Below are 17298 nucleotides of genomic sequence, written 5' to 3'. Positions count from 1 at the left end.
GGACAATGTATACAATAATTCTATAGAAATGTTGTCATCTTTCCCCAAAGCACTATGGTGGACTACAATGGAGTCAATAAGTCAAACTTACAATTTGTGCTGATTTGGTGCATGTCTGTATTTTAGATGTTAACTGTGCAGGTACACCTTTTTGAAGATCTAACACTCCATTGGGGAGCCAACAGCACAACAAATGCATATAAAACTGAGTACAAATCTATCTAAGGATTGTAGCCATTCATCAATGTGTATGATCTTCTTTGAAGAGGGCATTGACAAAACACAGCAGTTGTCTGGCTACATCCTACACTAGTTCACAAAATAAGAGCTAAAGACATAAGAGTCCAGATGTATCTGTGTCGTGTCTAAATGCAAACCAAAGCTTTTAAATTCCACAAAAAAATCCTACATTACTGTATTTATCTACAACACCACTATTATTTGTGCTTTTGTACGCTCAGTTTACACAGAGACGAGGCATTTTCGTTATTCGACTGAAATCAGAATGTGCGATACTTTGTATTGTGTGTGAGCGCTCAGCTCTGCGTTGGTATCTGACCATGTGGGCACGAGATGATGCCACCAGTCACCCGGGGTGCTGATGCGGTGCGATTCCACCTGGCCCCCTTCAGCCATCGGCCCAGCGCTTCTGGTAAAAGGCTGACAACACTGCAGTTCATGAGACCAGGCAGTGCTTACAAGGCACTATGTAGCTCAGCCGCTCTCCCGGGATCAAGCGGAGCCTTTCAACCTGGTCTTGCAGATGGTTTATGCCGTCACTGAACTTTACATTTACCATCATAAAGAGGCCAAGCACTCCAGGTGAAAGGTCAAGACGCAGGAGCGGAGAGAGTCCTGGGAGGAGGAGGGCTGGGTACCGCTCTCAGCCATGCGCTCCCTCCACACTGGCTTCCTTTAAGGCAAAAAACCTCCAGCATTTTGTATGTTCCAGCAGGACAGATGAATCATGTATGGCGCCATTTGATTCAAACACAACACCATCTTCTTTTGTTACTCCAAGCGATTCAGCATCAATAGTTTAAAAGGTGTTGGGCAGAGAAAGTGAAGCTTTGGTTGGAGATCTAAAGAGGAAGAAGAATATAAAAAAAACTCGTAACAACCTTATACCCTTCCCCTTGGGGCACAGGCAGGGTTCCCGATTTCTGCTTCCAGGTGTAGGTCTGTAGCTTTATCACAGGTGAGGCGGGAGATGTTTTTGGCGGCCAGCACCGGGAGGGCTGGGGGCGCGGACTGGGAGCCTCGCTTTTTTTTGGAAAGCTCCAGAGTTCCGGCTCCATTCAGAGCTGAAACAGGGGGACAGTTCCAAATGCGCGGCTCCGCAAAACAAAACAGATCGGTGTCTGCCAAGGCCCCAGGGGCAGCAGGGGGGCTGCATATCTCTGTGTGTCAAACAGCAGGGCTGGTTATCGCGCTCGCGCATGCCTGCAGAGGACGCGCGGGAGCCAAGTATGCGGTGGCACCTCACCCCACGGCCGGTGCCAGGCGAGGCTGGGGATGCGGCGCTCTCGCTAGGCCTCACAGACAGCAGCCCGGCGTTTTCAATTAGAACACACACACCACACGGCACAGAAAAGCCCTACAAAGGGCTGCACAGCGGGGGGATGGCAGAGTGATTGTGCCACAGAAATGTAAAAAGCTGGAGCATCTTACATATTCAGGTCTCTGCCACAGGAAAATCAGCAAAGCAGCACACTGAAAAACATTTTGAATAAACGCAATACATTTTCACAATTTTTCACATTTTGATGAATACAGAATGTGTTCAAATTCCACAAACAAGCAGGCTCCCCAAGATCACACTAATCAATACTGGTCCATCTGCAAGTGTAAGCACTCACACACCAGATGTCACATAACAAAGCCTGTGCATTTGCACTATAGTATGTGGACATTACTTTTGGCTATGCCACCCAAACTGAGACTTACACCTGTCTAGAGTGTTACACTTCATCCTCCCTGGCAAACTTAACCTGCCGCAGATAAAATGTGGCCAATCCGCTTGAACCTCACCTCGGCCTAATCTGTGAGGCTTGACGGATCACTGCTGGCCAGGCAGGGAGAGGGGTAAAAATGGTGCTAATATATGCATGGAAATGACCTGCAGCTCTGCCCACAAAGAGGGGCTGAGAAAGGTCAAATCGCCTCCAAACTGCACTCCGGTTTAATTAAAAAGACAAAGAGGAGAATGATTTCCATACGGCCAGGCCCGATTACCACTCCTGAAGTAGCAGAGATGGGCCTGGACTCTTTCAGGGGGCCCCAGGATCCCTTCCCAGAAGGCCTTGCGTCATTCCTTTGATGTCAATATAGACCATTTATTAAGGGCATAAAGGTTAATCTCTGAGGAGTGAGGATATTTAATGGTTAGGAGCAGAGAAAGAGGAATCCACATAAATGTCTGCCGGTGAAAGTTAAATTTAGTTTGAAAGAGTACAAAAATGATCACCCCTTTGAGCTAGTCAGCAGGTGCTGGATTTAATTCCATCATTAGTTTAGCTACAGTTTCTGGAAATTAAATGAAAATTGAGGAGGGAAGATCCCTTAGGGCTATCTAAAAGCTATTAATGCCTCAGAAATTATTTTGATTCTTACATTCACCTTACAATGTTCATCATGTTAAAAACTGCCACTTGCGCCAAAACGTTCCATTTCAATGTTGTCCACAATTCATCGCAATTATACTATTCACAAATGAAATTAAGTAACCTAGACAAATTGAATTACTGACAAACATTACAATTCAAGTTGGTTGGGCCTAGACTTGCTCCATGTTATCATTAGCAGATAAAAATGGTCAGGGACCCATAGCACACAGATAAATACACCACGCCTCATCACGCACCACATGATAGAGCTCAATCTGTTTCTTCCAGCTACTGTGAGGCTGTACACGGCATGTAGGCAATATTGTATATTTCCCCGCTTTATATATTGCACATCTCTGTTTGCTTGTTGAAAGACTTCAGACCTCAGAGAGAATTATGTAACTCTGTAAAAGTATGATGGGCAAAAATCAATAGAGCAACAATAACAGGCAGAAATAGCAGGGTTGCACAAACACAGGTAGCTCCAATGCTGCAATGATGATAGATAATATGACACTCTGCAGGTGGAGGGAACAAAAAGTCAACACACCATGTACCTGCCTGGTGTGAAGTCCACATGGTATGTGAAAGCTATACTATAATATAAACTCAAATAAGCTATTCCTGGTGCAACTGAATGGACACAATCGTGTCTGAATGACCTCAGCTTGTAATGATTAATTCATTGTCAATTCAGAAAAATAACAAATATACATCAATTACCCTCAATGATTAAAATTATATTTGATATTTTTCTGTTTGCCTGTATGTCAAAGATAATTTACGTAAGAGTAGCATAGAAGAGAATAGCATAGAATAAGGTATGATACACAGATTTACTTAACCATAGCTTGTCAACGGCTATAAATCCAGACTGCCAAAGACACATTTTCTGCTTAGCACAGAATCAAAGCCATCACTACCCCCTGGGTGGCTGTTTCTGATCAGCAACAGGGTCAAAGTTGACATTTAATCTAGCCCTGGACTCATGGAGTCTGTCCACGCATGGCACAGCCCGAGCCATCCGACATTTCACTTCCCATAAATCCACAAAACAAATAGGCCGAGAAAAACTGCTTTTTCAGAGCCGCTTGCACACACACACACACACACACACCCACACACACACACACATACATGCATACACACACACACACACACACACACACTCTCTGGATGGAGAATGTAACGGGGGCTGTGAAAGGTACAGGGGATTAGACTTTTATATTCCTCCCCCAGATTAGATGGAAATCATAACACAGACAAACTCGCTGAACTCTGACCCCCGCGAAACCAATTTCATTTGGAGCGATTGGAGTGATGTATCTGGATGTCCGTGTGGTACACCAGAGAAAATTAAAGCAGGATTTGTAATGCATTCAAACGGCGAGCACTGGGGAGGGAGGTTATGGGGAATAAATTGCTGTCACTTTCCCCCTCCCTCACGTCAGTAATAACATTTATTTAAATGGAAGCCTCCTGGATTAGGCCTGGTGTTAGAGGGGTAGAGATGTATTTAGACAGGTAAAAGACTTGTTTGGAATTATGTTGACCTGATCAAAGCAATCACTCAGGAAGTGACAGCAGTGACTCTATTTTCCTCAATGTGTTTTCAGCATTTTGAAATGTCGGTTGGAGATCTGCAAAGTTAGCACTCCTAGCCCTGCTCAGCGCCTGAATACTCCAGCTCTATCTTTGTTTCTCACCCATTTTAGAGGGATGTTATATAAGCCGCATTCACTCAAATGTACACCAATACTTCAACAGCATGATTCAATGGTTTTATAAAATTCTCTGCCTTAGCTGGCATGAACGGCCTCACATAACATTGCATTTACATTAAACATCACCATGACAGCGATGGTCTTTGACAGGAGTAGAGAGACTACAAGAAATGTGGGGAAGGAAGAGATAGAGAGTCACAACCTCCGCACAATTTCCCTTCCCACAGACGTCCTCTGTGTACTATAGCAAAAAGGTATGCTTAACAGCGCCAGGTGGTGACATCTTAATTTTTCACCGGGCAAAAAAATGGCGCCGCACTTCTCCTCAATCGCTCCCATGCATTATTCTTGCCTTAAGCACCGGTCCTCGGGGGAAGTGGGGGGAGGGGGAGAGCATTGTTTTACAAGGCGTCCAGCTGCGGCCTACTTGCCTCACCCTGGGTACTTTTCAAGGAGTTGTTGTGGGTGACCCCCTCTGGCTGACAGTTATTAATAATAAGGCGCAGCGGGGAATAGTTCACCTTGTGGTGAGGAGGCCGCTGCAGTGAGCGCGCTCAGCCCCGGAGGCTCCGGGGGGACGGAATCACACGCCGCCGGAGGGGGAAGAATAATAAAAACGCCCAAACAAACACGGAGCGGCGGGGGAAAAAATTGCAGAGAAAACTTCGCCGACTTTCCTCATGAAGCACAATTATCTCTTTTTTTTTGAACAACTGGTTTCCGGCTGACTCAAATTAGTTTAAACTTTTCGTCTCAGAGAGTCCTGGCTTCTGCCTGGCCTAATAGCCGTTTCATCTCTCTTTTTTTTTTCAGGTGAGTTCTAACTAGCACACCAGGCATCGGCACATAATGTGACATCATCAAAGTGGTCAGATGAATGTCCTTGAGAGCCAATAGAAGTCTGGAAAAGAGAAAAGGGGGGGGGGTGGATGAGGAGGCTATCTAATGAGACACAGGAGATCAGGGTGGTGCACCGTACACCTCAAGCCCCTCTAAAACCTTCGGCGGGAGAACTCTTTGTGCAGGATAAGTGTTCTATTGTAACAAGTGCCGCAGAGACAGGATGCGAGCCAGGCTCAATGCCGTGGCGTGCCAGCTGAATCCACACGGCCAAAGCCTCTGATCCTCGTCGAAGGCCGCTCCGCGCGGATCTCTTCCTCCTGAAGCGTCTGCGTCTCCAGCCCGACTCCACTTTGTGTAATTGCACCAATAAGAGCCATTTAAACGACACTGAATGCCACTGGGTATGTCTCACACAACCCAGGGGAAAGTATGCTATTTAATTGGACAACCTCAGCACAAAGACTGGCGTCTGTCCTGCCGAGAGAGAAGAAAAGGTCTAAATACCTTTCTAATGTGTCAACAATTCCTGCAATGGCTTGCCAGAGTACACACTGAAGCTACAGAGCATTTATGGGTACAAAACAAATCAAATAGAGAAAAGACTAAATGACCACATACACCCAGAGCTAGGGAAACGAACATACCAGCAGGAGCGTATGATGCTCACAAAGCCAGTACAGCTAGTGGCGTTCGCTTGCATAGTGCCCTTTGTCACCTTCACAAGAGGGACATTCTTTACCAAGAAATATGCAATTAGGCCACAGGTGCACCTACAGCACGCTGAACACAGCATTATCTTCCCTTCTCCATATGTGCTCAAGTTGACCTTGCAAATCTGCTCCTTGAGAGCTCAATATTAATCATACACGGACCAATGCTGGAACAAAGAGAAAAACTCCAAACCTTAAACCTTAACCTCGGGTTTTAGGTTAAACTAAAACAATATATACACGGCATGCTCTATGCATGAGAATCAATTTATTTTCACACATAGCTCGCAAAAGAAAGTTTCTTCGAATTCTGCATCGGATTCTTCTCTACAGTTTCTATTACCCATCCGTTGAGGGTCTAGAGGTTAGCACTCGTCAAACTATTGATAACATCTTGATGTAATATTTACAAGCCCAAACACGAGAGAACGTATAGGAACACCAATGCCCACAAGCAATTATTTCCCAAGTCCTGAGATCTTTTGCCCGAGTTTGTACCTCTAAGCCTTCTATTCGTAACCCACACTCCATGGAATATTGATTGATATCTGCCATTCGGCGCAGCTTTACTGGCCTTTCATCAATAAGAGATTTATGCTCAAACAGTGTGTGATATGCAATCAGTGTCCATAAAACTCACTGATCCTATCCCAACTTCATGTACACATCATCGCAGCTCACTCCAAACACTCTTGCTTTTGTAAGTTTGACAACCGACAAAAGTCTGTGTGTGTGTGTGTGTGTGTGTGTGTGTGTGTGTGTGTGTGTGTGAGTGTGTTTACACAGAGAGGAGAGTCCCGTGGAGCGGTCAGAGGGACTGCGTCCAGGCTGTGTGAGGCGCGGCGTCTCTCCGATGCCCTTCAGTGCAGCAGTGGCGTGCGCCCGGCGAGCCCTGTGCTACATGTGAACATCTGCACTGGTCATTAGGCGAGGAGTTGGCCTCAATCTTTCAGCCAGCAGAGACACTTGGAGGAGAGCCCATGACAAAGTACACTGGGCTTTACTGCACCGCTCTCCACAGAGATACACTCCACCACCCCACACCACCCACCCCACCCCTGCCTGCCTGCCTGCCAGCTCTGTTGTTGTTTTTTTTGCATCGCCCTGATGCTCAGGTTACTTGTGTCAGCAAACGTGTGAGTTCGATGGAGCTTCTGTTTTTTTTATTTTTTTTATTTAAATGATCAATCATGCACTTGTGGACATTAAATGGCTGCACTGGGCTAGGGAATTGTCATGACAAAATAAAAAAAAGAATGCTCAATGACTTAATCTAAAAATGCTGAAAAGTCTGAGCAATGTTAACTTGTCATTTCCTGTATTAGAATACGACTCAAAATGTCTGATTAGAATAATACTGTATTCTTCAATATAGTAATAAATGGGACCTAATCTTGCAACTAATTTGATGCATTTTTACAGGATTGTGCCAGTGTCTTGGCAAAGTCCCAAATGTTATTTTATGTGCCCACGTCTTTCAAGGGCAATGGTTCGCAGCCCAGAATTTCATTACATCAAAGCATACTGTCAGACTGCTGGCAATACTTTTAATATGCTTTTATAAGACTTCCATTCTACCTTCAACTTTTATTAGAACTCAACCTATCACTCACCAGGTATATATACCCCTACTATGAAACATTGTGATTTCCCCTAAAGGTTTTTTCTTTGCTTTAACAAAATTCATTTTTTCCCAACACTAAACAAATAGAACATCAGACATACATTACATCAATTACTTCATTTATCAACAACGCATAGGAACTTTGGGAACTTTGTGACAAATAGATGAATACACACTGGACGTTACTGACAACATGTCTGATGCAAATGCAAAAAAGATGAATGATATTTTCAAGGCTCATTTCCATGGGTTTATACTGTGGCTGGTGGATGTGCACCACAAAGCTGTTTCTGAATGAGAAAGTGGGAGAAATAGAAGTTATTACAACCAAACCATGCTTTACATGTTGGTTATCTCTCACCGATAGCCAGCTTTCCAAAACGGTAATAAATCCAGGCATGTTGACGGCTCTGTGAGCTTGCTTGCATTTACAATCTAAGTAAAACCACTGTAGAGGAAAATTGAAGTTGGATTAAAAAAAAATGAATGAATAGATAGATAAATAAATAAGTGGCCTCCCTGTGCTGTCTTTAAAATGGATGCCTGAAATTTACAGTTTTCCATTAACTGATGCCCAGCAGCTTTCTCCCCGCCTTGCTTTCTGGCCTTGGTGGTTGGCTGTGTTGTCGGCGGCGACTCTCTGTGGGCTGTGACACTATTCGCTTTTCCCCTGGCTTCCTAACTTGAATGTGTCACTCCCTTTTTTGTCAGGCCTTTTAACCTTATCGCTTACCGCCGAAAATGCAAGCACATCAGCATATAAACTGCTACAGCGGTTATTACCATTATCATCAATGCAGGCGTCAGAGGGAGTATCAAAAGAATCATTTGTTGATAGAGCGCTCCCAAAACACCTATGTTTTGAGTGCAACAGAGGATTCATGTAACACAAGATAAAACAACCCTCGCCTAGTAATCACCGCCCCAATTCGAAGCATGCATATTGACCATTTTCTCTAGACCAAACAAAATCTCCCCCCACTTCAAACACAATATTTGTTCATAGCAAACCAGTATAAAAGGTCTGTGTAGCCAGAAATCAGTATTTTGTCCTTATTCCATTTTTTATGTGTATGTGTTACGATAGGGATTATTATTTCTCAGCTGGTGGGATCACATCGCTCATGGTTGTAGACCCCTGCGGAATTCTATTAACCCTGGTTATGTCAGCCCTAATAACATGCCACACTGCTAAGCAGGATGGGATTGATTCTCTACGAGGGGGGGCCGTATAATAAAGCCTAGAATAATTTACTTTTAAATAGAATCTTTCAAATGGAACACAAAATTGGGAGTAAGCATTGCATTCATCCCCCCATCTCTTTTTCCTCCTTCCTCTCCTTCCTGCAGCCTCAAATCTTTTAACCAGTTAAACTTAACAAAATAACAAACCCCCAAAGTGGAGACCTGAGCCAAATGGGTTGTTTGTGAAAAGGTGTGCTTTGTGAGGGTGGCCCATTGATTGCCTCTGTGATGGAGCCTGCTTGGCTTTGTTGCGCAACGTATCAGATGTGAGGAGGCTGGGGGCTTGCTATATTTGCCATTCATTAGCCGACAGTGAGGGGATGTCAGGCTGCATTCACGGCGGGCCACTCGCGTGATAGCAGGCATCAAATCAATTCAGTCACCTTGAACTCTGAAGATGAAAGAATAACACGCTGCAATTGGGCTCTCTTGCGCCCTGTTTGGCTACACAAACAGAAGCACACTCGCTTTTGATTTATAGGGGTGAATCACACCGTACAAACAAAAACTAATATAAGGAATGAAGGATGCACCTTATGAGTTCGATACCACTCAGACCACTTGCGAGGAGCGTCTCTGCTCCAATGTGCCATTGTGCTCTTAATTTACGAGCCAGTAAATATAGTACATCGTGTAGCAGGAGAGAAAAGACAAGCTGAGGGTCATACGCCACAGCTGATGTACACAGTGCATTTCCCTGGACACGTTGTCATATTTGATGTATATATTAACTGCGTCTCCCTCTAAATAAACGCAAGCGACTTTGTGTGAATAGGGAAGCATTTTCTTTTTTTGCCAGGCCCAGTCAATAAGCCGTACTGTCGGATGGTAATCTCTGTCTCTCCAAGCCCTCTGGCAGTACTTCACAGCCACGTCTCCCCAAAGCCTGTTTGTGTACTGCGTCTAATGGAGACTCTCATCCCCAGTGCGGAAATTAAATGAACTGTGCCATTTCAAAGCACCCGCCGCCTTGTGTGTTTACAAGGCCTCCAAAACTCCCCACAGTGGCGCGCTGAGCTCATCCACATACATGTTCCCTGGCACATGAGCATGCTCTGTGGGTCCATGCTGCTGAGCGACAGGCCATGAGTTATAACCACACAGACCGCTATCTTCCCGACATCCTAACAACAGGTAGCCAGCTCGGGGACTCGGCTGTATCGTGAAAGGCATCTCACTCTCTGCCTGTTGAACGCGGTGAATGCAAACTACTGTGCGGCGTTCGAACAACAGTGATGCATTATAATGGCCGCGACCTCGACACATCTATGCAGATGGGTAACTAAAGAGGGTGTGTTATCACGCCGCGAGTTATTAAAAATGATAGACAAGACACCCGTGTGAGTCACCTCTGTGTCATTTCTAAGATGGTGCGACATTAATTTAATAGAGGAGGCAAAGGCCCCCGACACTGACGCGGAGAGGTCTCCACCCACACAGCGGAGGTAAGGCCTTGGAATGCCGAGCTTCGTGGAGGGTGAAGGGCCACAGAGAGAGTGCCGGGTGGTCCTCTGCAAAACAATGGCCTGCCCTCCACATTTGAATGTGCTGATGAGACCGGCCCCAAAGCAGTCGGCGAGAGCCGGCGAATAACAACGTTGTTTATGAGCTCATAAAAGACACCCTGCTGGCCGGCCCGACTGTGTTCAAGAGCCGAGGATCTCCAACATCACAGAGAGACAAGGGGCTGCCTATAGAGGCTTCCTCTCAGAGCAGTGAGTGGTCTTTCAGAACGCCTCACCAGCCAGGTCAGAGCCCCAGGGCCACAGTGGCATGAGACTTAGGCGTGTGTTCATAGAGGAGAGTTAGGACTAACCCGAGGGTGACCAATTCTTTCATGACAAATAAGGTACATTAAATGAATAATAAGGCAATTGCATGTCCATGCACAATGACAAGACTGGCTTAGTTGTTTTCATTGACACAAATTCACACACAGACACTAACACTTTGAACCTCTGTGAGCATTGTCGCTCTCCTCACTCTATCACACTGGGGCACAAACTCGTGCAAGTAAACGACAGGTAATGGCAAGGCTGGTCTTACCGGAGGTAGTCACGCCGGCAGAGGATGAGGTTGGCTTTGGTGTACAGTGTGGAGCCCACCTCGCCAAGCCGGCAGTCGCAACAGGCGCATTTCAGGCAGTCCTCATGCCAGTACTTGTCCAGGGCCTTCAGCAGGTAGCGGTCCTTGATCTTCCGGTTGCAGCCGGCGCAGCCCTTTGGCTTGGTGTCCGGCTGGACGGAGAGCATTTGTATACCTATGGGACAGAGGAGTGGAGGCAGACGATGAAAACCAGAGAGATCTGTACCAGAGATATATTCAACAAAGCTACAGTAGACAATGCTAGACTTCTAACTAATATTTTCAACAATGTTGAAACTAAACCACCTCGACAGCAAGCGAATGCACACAATACACAATAAAAGTATTGTTGAAAAGACCTTCTGAACAGTAAAATATTTGTTGCGGGGGGAAATCTTGACAAAAAGAAAAAAAAACATACTTTACAAACCGAAGACTCTCATCTCACAAATGTTGCGTAGGTTTAAAATGTGTTTAGCGGAGAGCGGCGTTCTATCGAACTGTAACTTCCTCTTTCATCTCCCCCCTTTCAGGACATTGCACGCTCTTTCAGTGAGAGGCTGTGAGAAGCTTTCTTAAGGCGGGCAACCAATTGTGACGCCCAACACAGGCCATGAAAGGGTTTTGTTAGGCAACAGGGCGAACAATGTGAGCCAACGCAGCCGGCCAGTAATTAGTATTCTACCTCCATACAGAGCAAAGAGGAGCCACCCCTCTCCCCCACAGCTCAGCTTCAGCTCCTCTTTTGTCCTGACAGAGAAAAAAAGTTCCTCCCCATCACGCATACTCCTGATTCGGCAGAGCTGGCCCAGCAAAGCGAGGCGGCGCGCTGTTCGTTAATTTGGGAAGCATCACATAGTGAGGTGCTTGTTAGACACAGTGCATCTGTTGTTCCAAGGTTAGAAGTGTCATCCAAATTCACTTCATTTCTGCCTGAAATTTCATGCGCAAGTAGTTCCTCTGTGATTCTCTATAGCCTGATGGTGTCTCTGTGGTATAACCTACCAGAGCATTACTCTTTGAAAAGATTATGCTTCAGTTAAAACCAGACAATCTGCTATTATTTCTTTAACTTGAATCTGTTATGGTAAAGCAATATGGAATATGACATTCTTAGAAGTCTCATAGCCTTAGATAGTGATGTGATGTGGCTTAATATCTGATACAACTTTTGTATTAATTCATGCCGTATTCTGGGGGGTCTAATCTAAAAAACCATACACTTACTGAATAATAACAGATATCAGGCCACTATCTGGGATGTCATCATAATATGGATTAAAGTCCTAACAAAGCCAAGTCGTAATCTTCAATACCGTTTGGAGATGAGAAAAGCATTCAAGACAGCACCATGGTTTCAACAAGCGCATTACTTTTCACAAGACCCAGTGGGAAGGTTCTTGTTTTGACTATTATATCTTTGTTCTGAATAGGTTTTCTTCAAAATAGCTAAATGGTGTATCAAAACGCGAGGAGAAGCGCTAAATAACTCTATAGCCTAGCCACAGTGTTTGTGGTAATGAGGAGACTGTTTTGAACAGTTGCGTTTCAACTGTTGAGCTTTTAATTGGCCAGATTGAACTGTAAGAGGAGTGCACGGCTGATTGCCTCCGCTGAACGTCCTTGTTCAGTGCCACTCATCCGCGCTGTCCCAACTCGGCTGGTTAACACAACAAAGTCAGATTCTCATTACCTTCAGAAGTAAGTTTCTCCATGGGCTGCAATCAGATTGAGACTGATTGTGGCACCAAAACCAGCTTGTTCGGTTTCAAATTACGAATACACGACTCGCTCTGTCGGCTCCGTAGGCTACTACCCTTGTTAAAGATGCATTCGCTTCAACATTTCCACTCTTCTAAACAGTATTTTTTGATAGAAAGGGGAATGTGTTTGGAAACGGTAGGGCTGTTACGCATTCTTTTTACAAGCATATTCGGCTTCATCTTTCGATTCAAAGCACTGGAAAGCATAACTACACGTAGCTCATCACATCTACCTTACATTGCTTGTTGACGACGAAAGCAAAACACCGAGTAGGCTACGCTTCCAATTTGATTCTCCTTCCCACATCACAGCTGCGCGAGTCCGGGATGCTGACATTTCACCCTCTTATCAGTTTAATTACTGTTGCCATGGTAGCATAGTGCTCGGTAAAGGCCAATAAGATTTGCCACCGACAAAACCAATTTTCGAGGCATCTTGCGAGGCGATGACGAACTAAAAAAAAAACATCTCGTAGCCTAAGCTATAAAGCCTGGAAATGACGGCACATGTCCCTTAACGTTTAATGAAACTGACCCATGCATCAAGCGGGAAATTGCTTGAATAGTCTACAGTGCAGCCAAAGAAATGGCGAAATAAATCAACTGTCCGATGCAACGTAGGCTTTGACACTGCCTGAAAATGTAACATCTGAACTATGAATGGAAACAGTAGCTTCAGTCTTGTGTTTCCACACCATAGGCTTAACATTCAACCACATCGGTAGAGAGGAAACTAACTCAATAGCACTATCAAAGCGCAAAAGGTACGTTCAAATTCTACATAAGAGAACATACAAGAGCCTCTTACCGAAACTTTTCTCCCTTTTCTGCATTTGTTGACCAGCTTCTGTCACCGAGCCACCTTGCAACAAGAGGAACCACAAGCCGAAATCCCCCGTTAGTGTTATCAAGTGAGCAGCTGTATGCACGCTCGCGGAGGGTGGCTTCGCTTTTGTTAGAAGTAACAATCCACCTCGCCACACATATAAAAAAGAATGAAAATGAGAGAGAGAAAACACCAATCAACAACACACGGCTAGAACGGGAGAGCTGTGGCTCACTATCGCAGAGCACCACACGGCGTTAAAGCCGTTTGTCACAACAGAGCTCGACTATGAAATTAGATCGAGCAGCAGCCGCAGCTTTGGCGAGTGGCGGTGAACAAATGACAGCGGATGACAAAGGCATATGCTTACCCCTTCGCGGCGCCGTAATCTTATAATCCTATCGTCCTCCGAGCTCGCATAGGCTATTCCAAGCAGTGGATACGTGCAGGCAGTAATAAGAGCACGGGGTAATAGTCAACTTGCGGATGAGGACAACAATTTTAAAACGACTGGCACGTGTTTAACCGAGCAAGCTGACGATTTTGGGGGAAAAAAGAAATCAGGCTTGAAATGATTTCCGAATCAAAGCCAGTGAACAGGAAGCCCATAGCCACTGCACAATATCACTAAAAAGAACACTGATACCCGATTGTGTATGATTCCACCAAGGCAATCGTATCTGTTTCCATTTTCAGGCATTTCAACCAAATTGAAGGATCGACCGAGATTCTTCAAAAGCGAAGTTATACTGTTAGGCTACATTGGAGTTTAACAGTGCCCTTTACATCAGTGTTCGTAACCATTTTAAGCGATTCAGTTATGAGACAAGCCACTCTACAGTGCAGTAAATCAATTACAAATGCATTAAAATAAACCATAGCTAAGCAGGTTGGGTAGAAATGTATGGTTTACCAAACCTACATAGAAATTCATATCTACTACATTTCTATTCAAAGCTAAATGTAAAATCACCAAGTTCTACAAACAGAGAAAAAGCTATAGGCACCCACTCACCTTCTTTGCCAAGTTATGAGAAGGACTAACTTCAAATCGGGCACAGGGGTGCAGACGCCAACTATATTCCTGGCAAGCTAAAGTTCACGAAACTGACATTGCGCGTTAGAGCAGTATGATCTTCAGGTTGAAAATAATGAGGTCCACAAGGATTATGTGCAAGGAGTTGTTCGCACCAGAAGCTACAGGTGTTCCTTTCGCCCGCACTGCTGCGTCGTCGGAGTAGCCTAGTAGGTATTCTGAAGAGCTGCAGAACAACTTGCCCATTGAGTGACTGAGGAGCGAAGAACAGTGAAGCCTCGTTTTATTATCTTCAAACTCAATCCCTCACCAGTGAGACATTACACGACGAGGAAAAGGTCATTACCAACATATCCAGCAACTGTGCGCAGGCATGCGAGCGCGCGCCCTCCACGCTGAAACAGGCACTCTGGCGCGCGCGCAAATGAGACCTGCGCCGAGTGCGTTAAAACTATAAAATCAGGGGTTAGCGATACAAGGATATCCTTTATGGGGATTGTGAGTGTCTAAAATATGTGAAACTATACCTTACAATAGTTCAATAATACTGACAGATATAATCAGCCAATCTTATATGCGCATTTGCCTCTCCCGATGGCTGATTTTGGACACATGGACACTAGGATATCTTTTGATACGGGAGGTTGAAAGGATCTTTATTATTTGTTTAGCGCTGGTCACATATGAAGCAAAAGCACATCATAACAAGGTCCTTAATACATTCACGTAGGCCCACATGCCTAAAACTCAGTTGGTGTTAAACTTGCTATTGAATATTACCTGCAGGTGTCCCTACCTAAGACCATCAACAACACAAGTAGGAATTTCGCATGGTTCACAAAACTGACTCGTCCTTTCCCACTCAATCACAAACAAGTCTTCATAGCTCTACCTCAGACACCAATCTGTTCATTTTATTACAAACATATATGTGAGCTTCTCTTCCAATGTTTCAACTTCCTCTTGTAGGTTACGTAGACAATGTCTCTGTGAGGTGCACACACGACAAAGAATCGCTAACCAACTTATTCTAAATTCAAGAAAGAATATCAGACAATAAGACAGAATGCTTTCGGGAAATGTATGAAGTGGGAGAGAAAAAATAATGTATAAAGAAAGGATAACTAAAAGGAGTTGAGAAGAAAGAAAAGAGGGAACGACTGAAATAATGGAAAGAAGGACAGGGACAGGTGTTTGGTAATGGGCGTTATATACTGTAGATAGGCTAGCCTACATATGGACAGGAAAATATATCCACTTAAAATGTAGGAATATACAGTATATTACTATAATATACACCAACAGCAACTGAATCTGATAGGTAACCAGAAAAGTTTGGCGAAAGGATAGGAGCGAAAAAGATGGGCTCTGATGCAGTGAGACAGTTCGGCTGGAGAATAGTCAATAGTTGGCTTGCGGCTTCACGCCAATCACTCTCTGCCTAAAATGCAGCGATAATGAGATGGGTCATAAAATGCTCTTCTCTCCCATTATGAGTGATGAGATGCATTAAAGCTGACAGCGTATTACCTGCCAGTAATTAGGTTTTGTCATGGATTGAATTATTTCAAAGCAGGCTATCTGCGTAATCAGGCAATTTGCGGGGGAGAGGCTTTAGCGGGTCTTACAGAGACAGAGAGACGGAAAAAACCCTGGAATAGGTTACTGCAGACATGGAGAGGAGAGAACTTCATTCTTTTTCTGTACCCACGCCAACATTTCATCTTACGCCATTATCACGTCAATTATTCACCGTGGACGTGGATATCTGGAATAGACATTAAACTTGATGAGGTAAAAGATGCCATTATCATATACCATGATAGACAGTCACATGACTGGCTGAATGAAAAAGTGTCCAGCGACGAAAGGGTGAAGTGCAGTGGCTCTGCGTTGACACTTCGGCAAAAGCACAACATTAATGTGAGGACACCGCTGTTTGTTATTATTCTCTCTCTCTCTCTCTCTCTCTCTCTCTCTCTCTCTCTCTCTCTCTGGAGTATAACAGGAGCGCTGGTTGCGAGTCCAAAGGAGGGACACAAAGAGAAAGGTGTGCAGCAATTCTTCTTTTCTGGTAAAAATAAATGAGGGGTTTAATTACCGGGTTCTGTGGAGGAAATCTATCCGGGAGAGGATTGAAGTTAAGCATTATTTCTCTTATTTCCTCGTCTACTATCATCGCTTAAGCCGCGGACTATCCAGCGGGCATTCATTTCATGGAAACCTCAACTTAATCCCTCTTTACAAACCTTACACTAATAGGCCTATATAAAGTTAGGACAGCACGTTGCAGTCCATCAGACAAAAATCTGTTTCCTACCTTATCTGTAGCGAAGGAAGACGACAGGAACTGACCAAAGTTGTCGACGATTCTTCTTTGTGCCACTTCGTTCCGTTTTATTGAACGTCACATAAAACCAGAGCGTTCATATTATTGTAGTATGACCATGCAGTCTGGATAAAAATGAAATTGCGTCCGTTTATCCTCTTATAATGGAGTATATTTATAACACAAGCTGTGGTCAGAATTACTATTACAAATCTGTCAATACAGCACCAGGGAAGTTGCCGCGTGTAGGTGTCACACGTGTCTGCCTGTATTTTGAAGTATCAGTTGAATGGGAAAAGCCTCATATGCCTCAGTTGAACTCCCTCTCGCGGATTTGTGATTCACTCTCGATCTAAAGGAGTCCTCTCCCTCTCCCGACAAAAATCTGTTTCTTCTTCACTCTCCCCGTTCTCTCTGGCAGAGCAGCAAGACAGACCTGAGCCGGCCGCACGCCTCCTCGCCTATTTAAGCACCTCCACCAGGTCCCTAGTTAGCAGCACACTCCAG

The 17298-nt window shown here is 44.6% G+C and overlaps 1 protein-coding gene across 4 annotated transcripts in view; it reads right to left on the bottom strand.

Annotated features, from left to right (window-relative positions):
- lmo3 (LIM domain only 3) overlaps window positions 1-16899 on the bottom strand; it is a 34386-nt gene extending 17487 nt beyond the window's left edge. The window contains exons 1-3 of one of the 4 annotated variants that reach the window (XM_062518112.1): window positions 14442-14597; window positions 13409-13462; window positions 10799-11012 (exon numbers count right to left, since the gene is read on the bottom strand). In XM_062518112.1, coding sequence (XP_062374096.1) covers window positions 10799-11012; window positions 13409-13433 — 239 coding nt within the window. In that variant the 5' untranslated portion in view covers window positions 13434-13462; window positions 14442-14597. Of the gene's footprint in view, window positions 1-10798; window positions 11013-11258; window positions 11353-13408; window positions 13463-14441; window positions 14598-16782 lie in introns of those variants that run through there. The other 3 variants (XM_062518114.1, XM_062518115.1, XM_062518113.1) reach the window with 3 other exon arrangements.
- Window positions 16900-17298: the final 399 nt, after the last annotated feature.

The sequence above is a fragment of the Sardina pilchardus genome, chromosome 17, assembly GCF_963854185.1.
Source record: "Sardina pilchardus chromosome 17, fSarPil1.1, whole genome shotgun sequence".
Lineage (NCBI taxonomy): Eukaryota > Metazoa > Chordata > Actinopteri > Clupeiformes > Clupeidae > Sardina > Sardina pilchardus.
The sequence above is the reverse complement of the archived record's forward strand: the minus strand, read 5'-3'. Positions and strand labels throughout refer to the sequence as shown.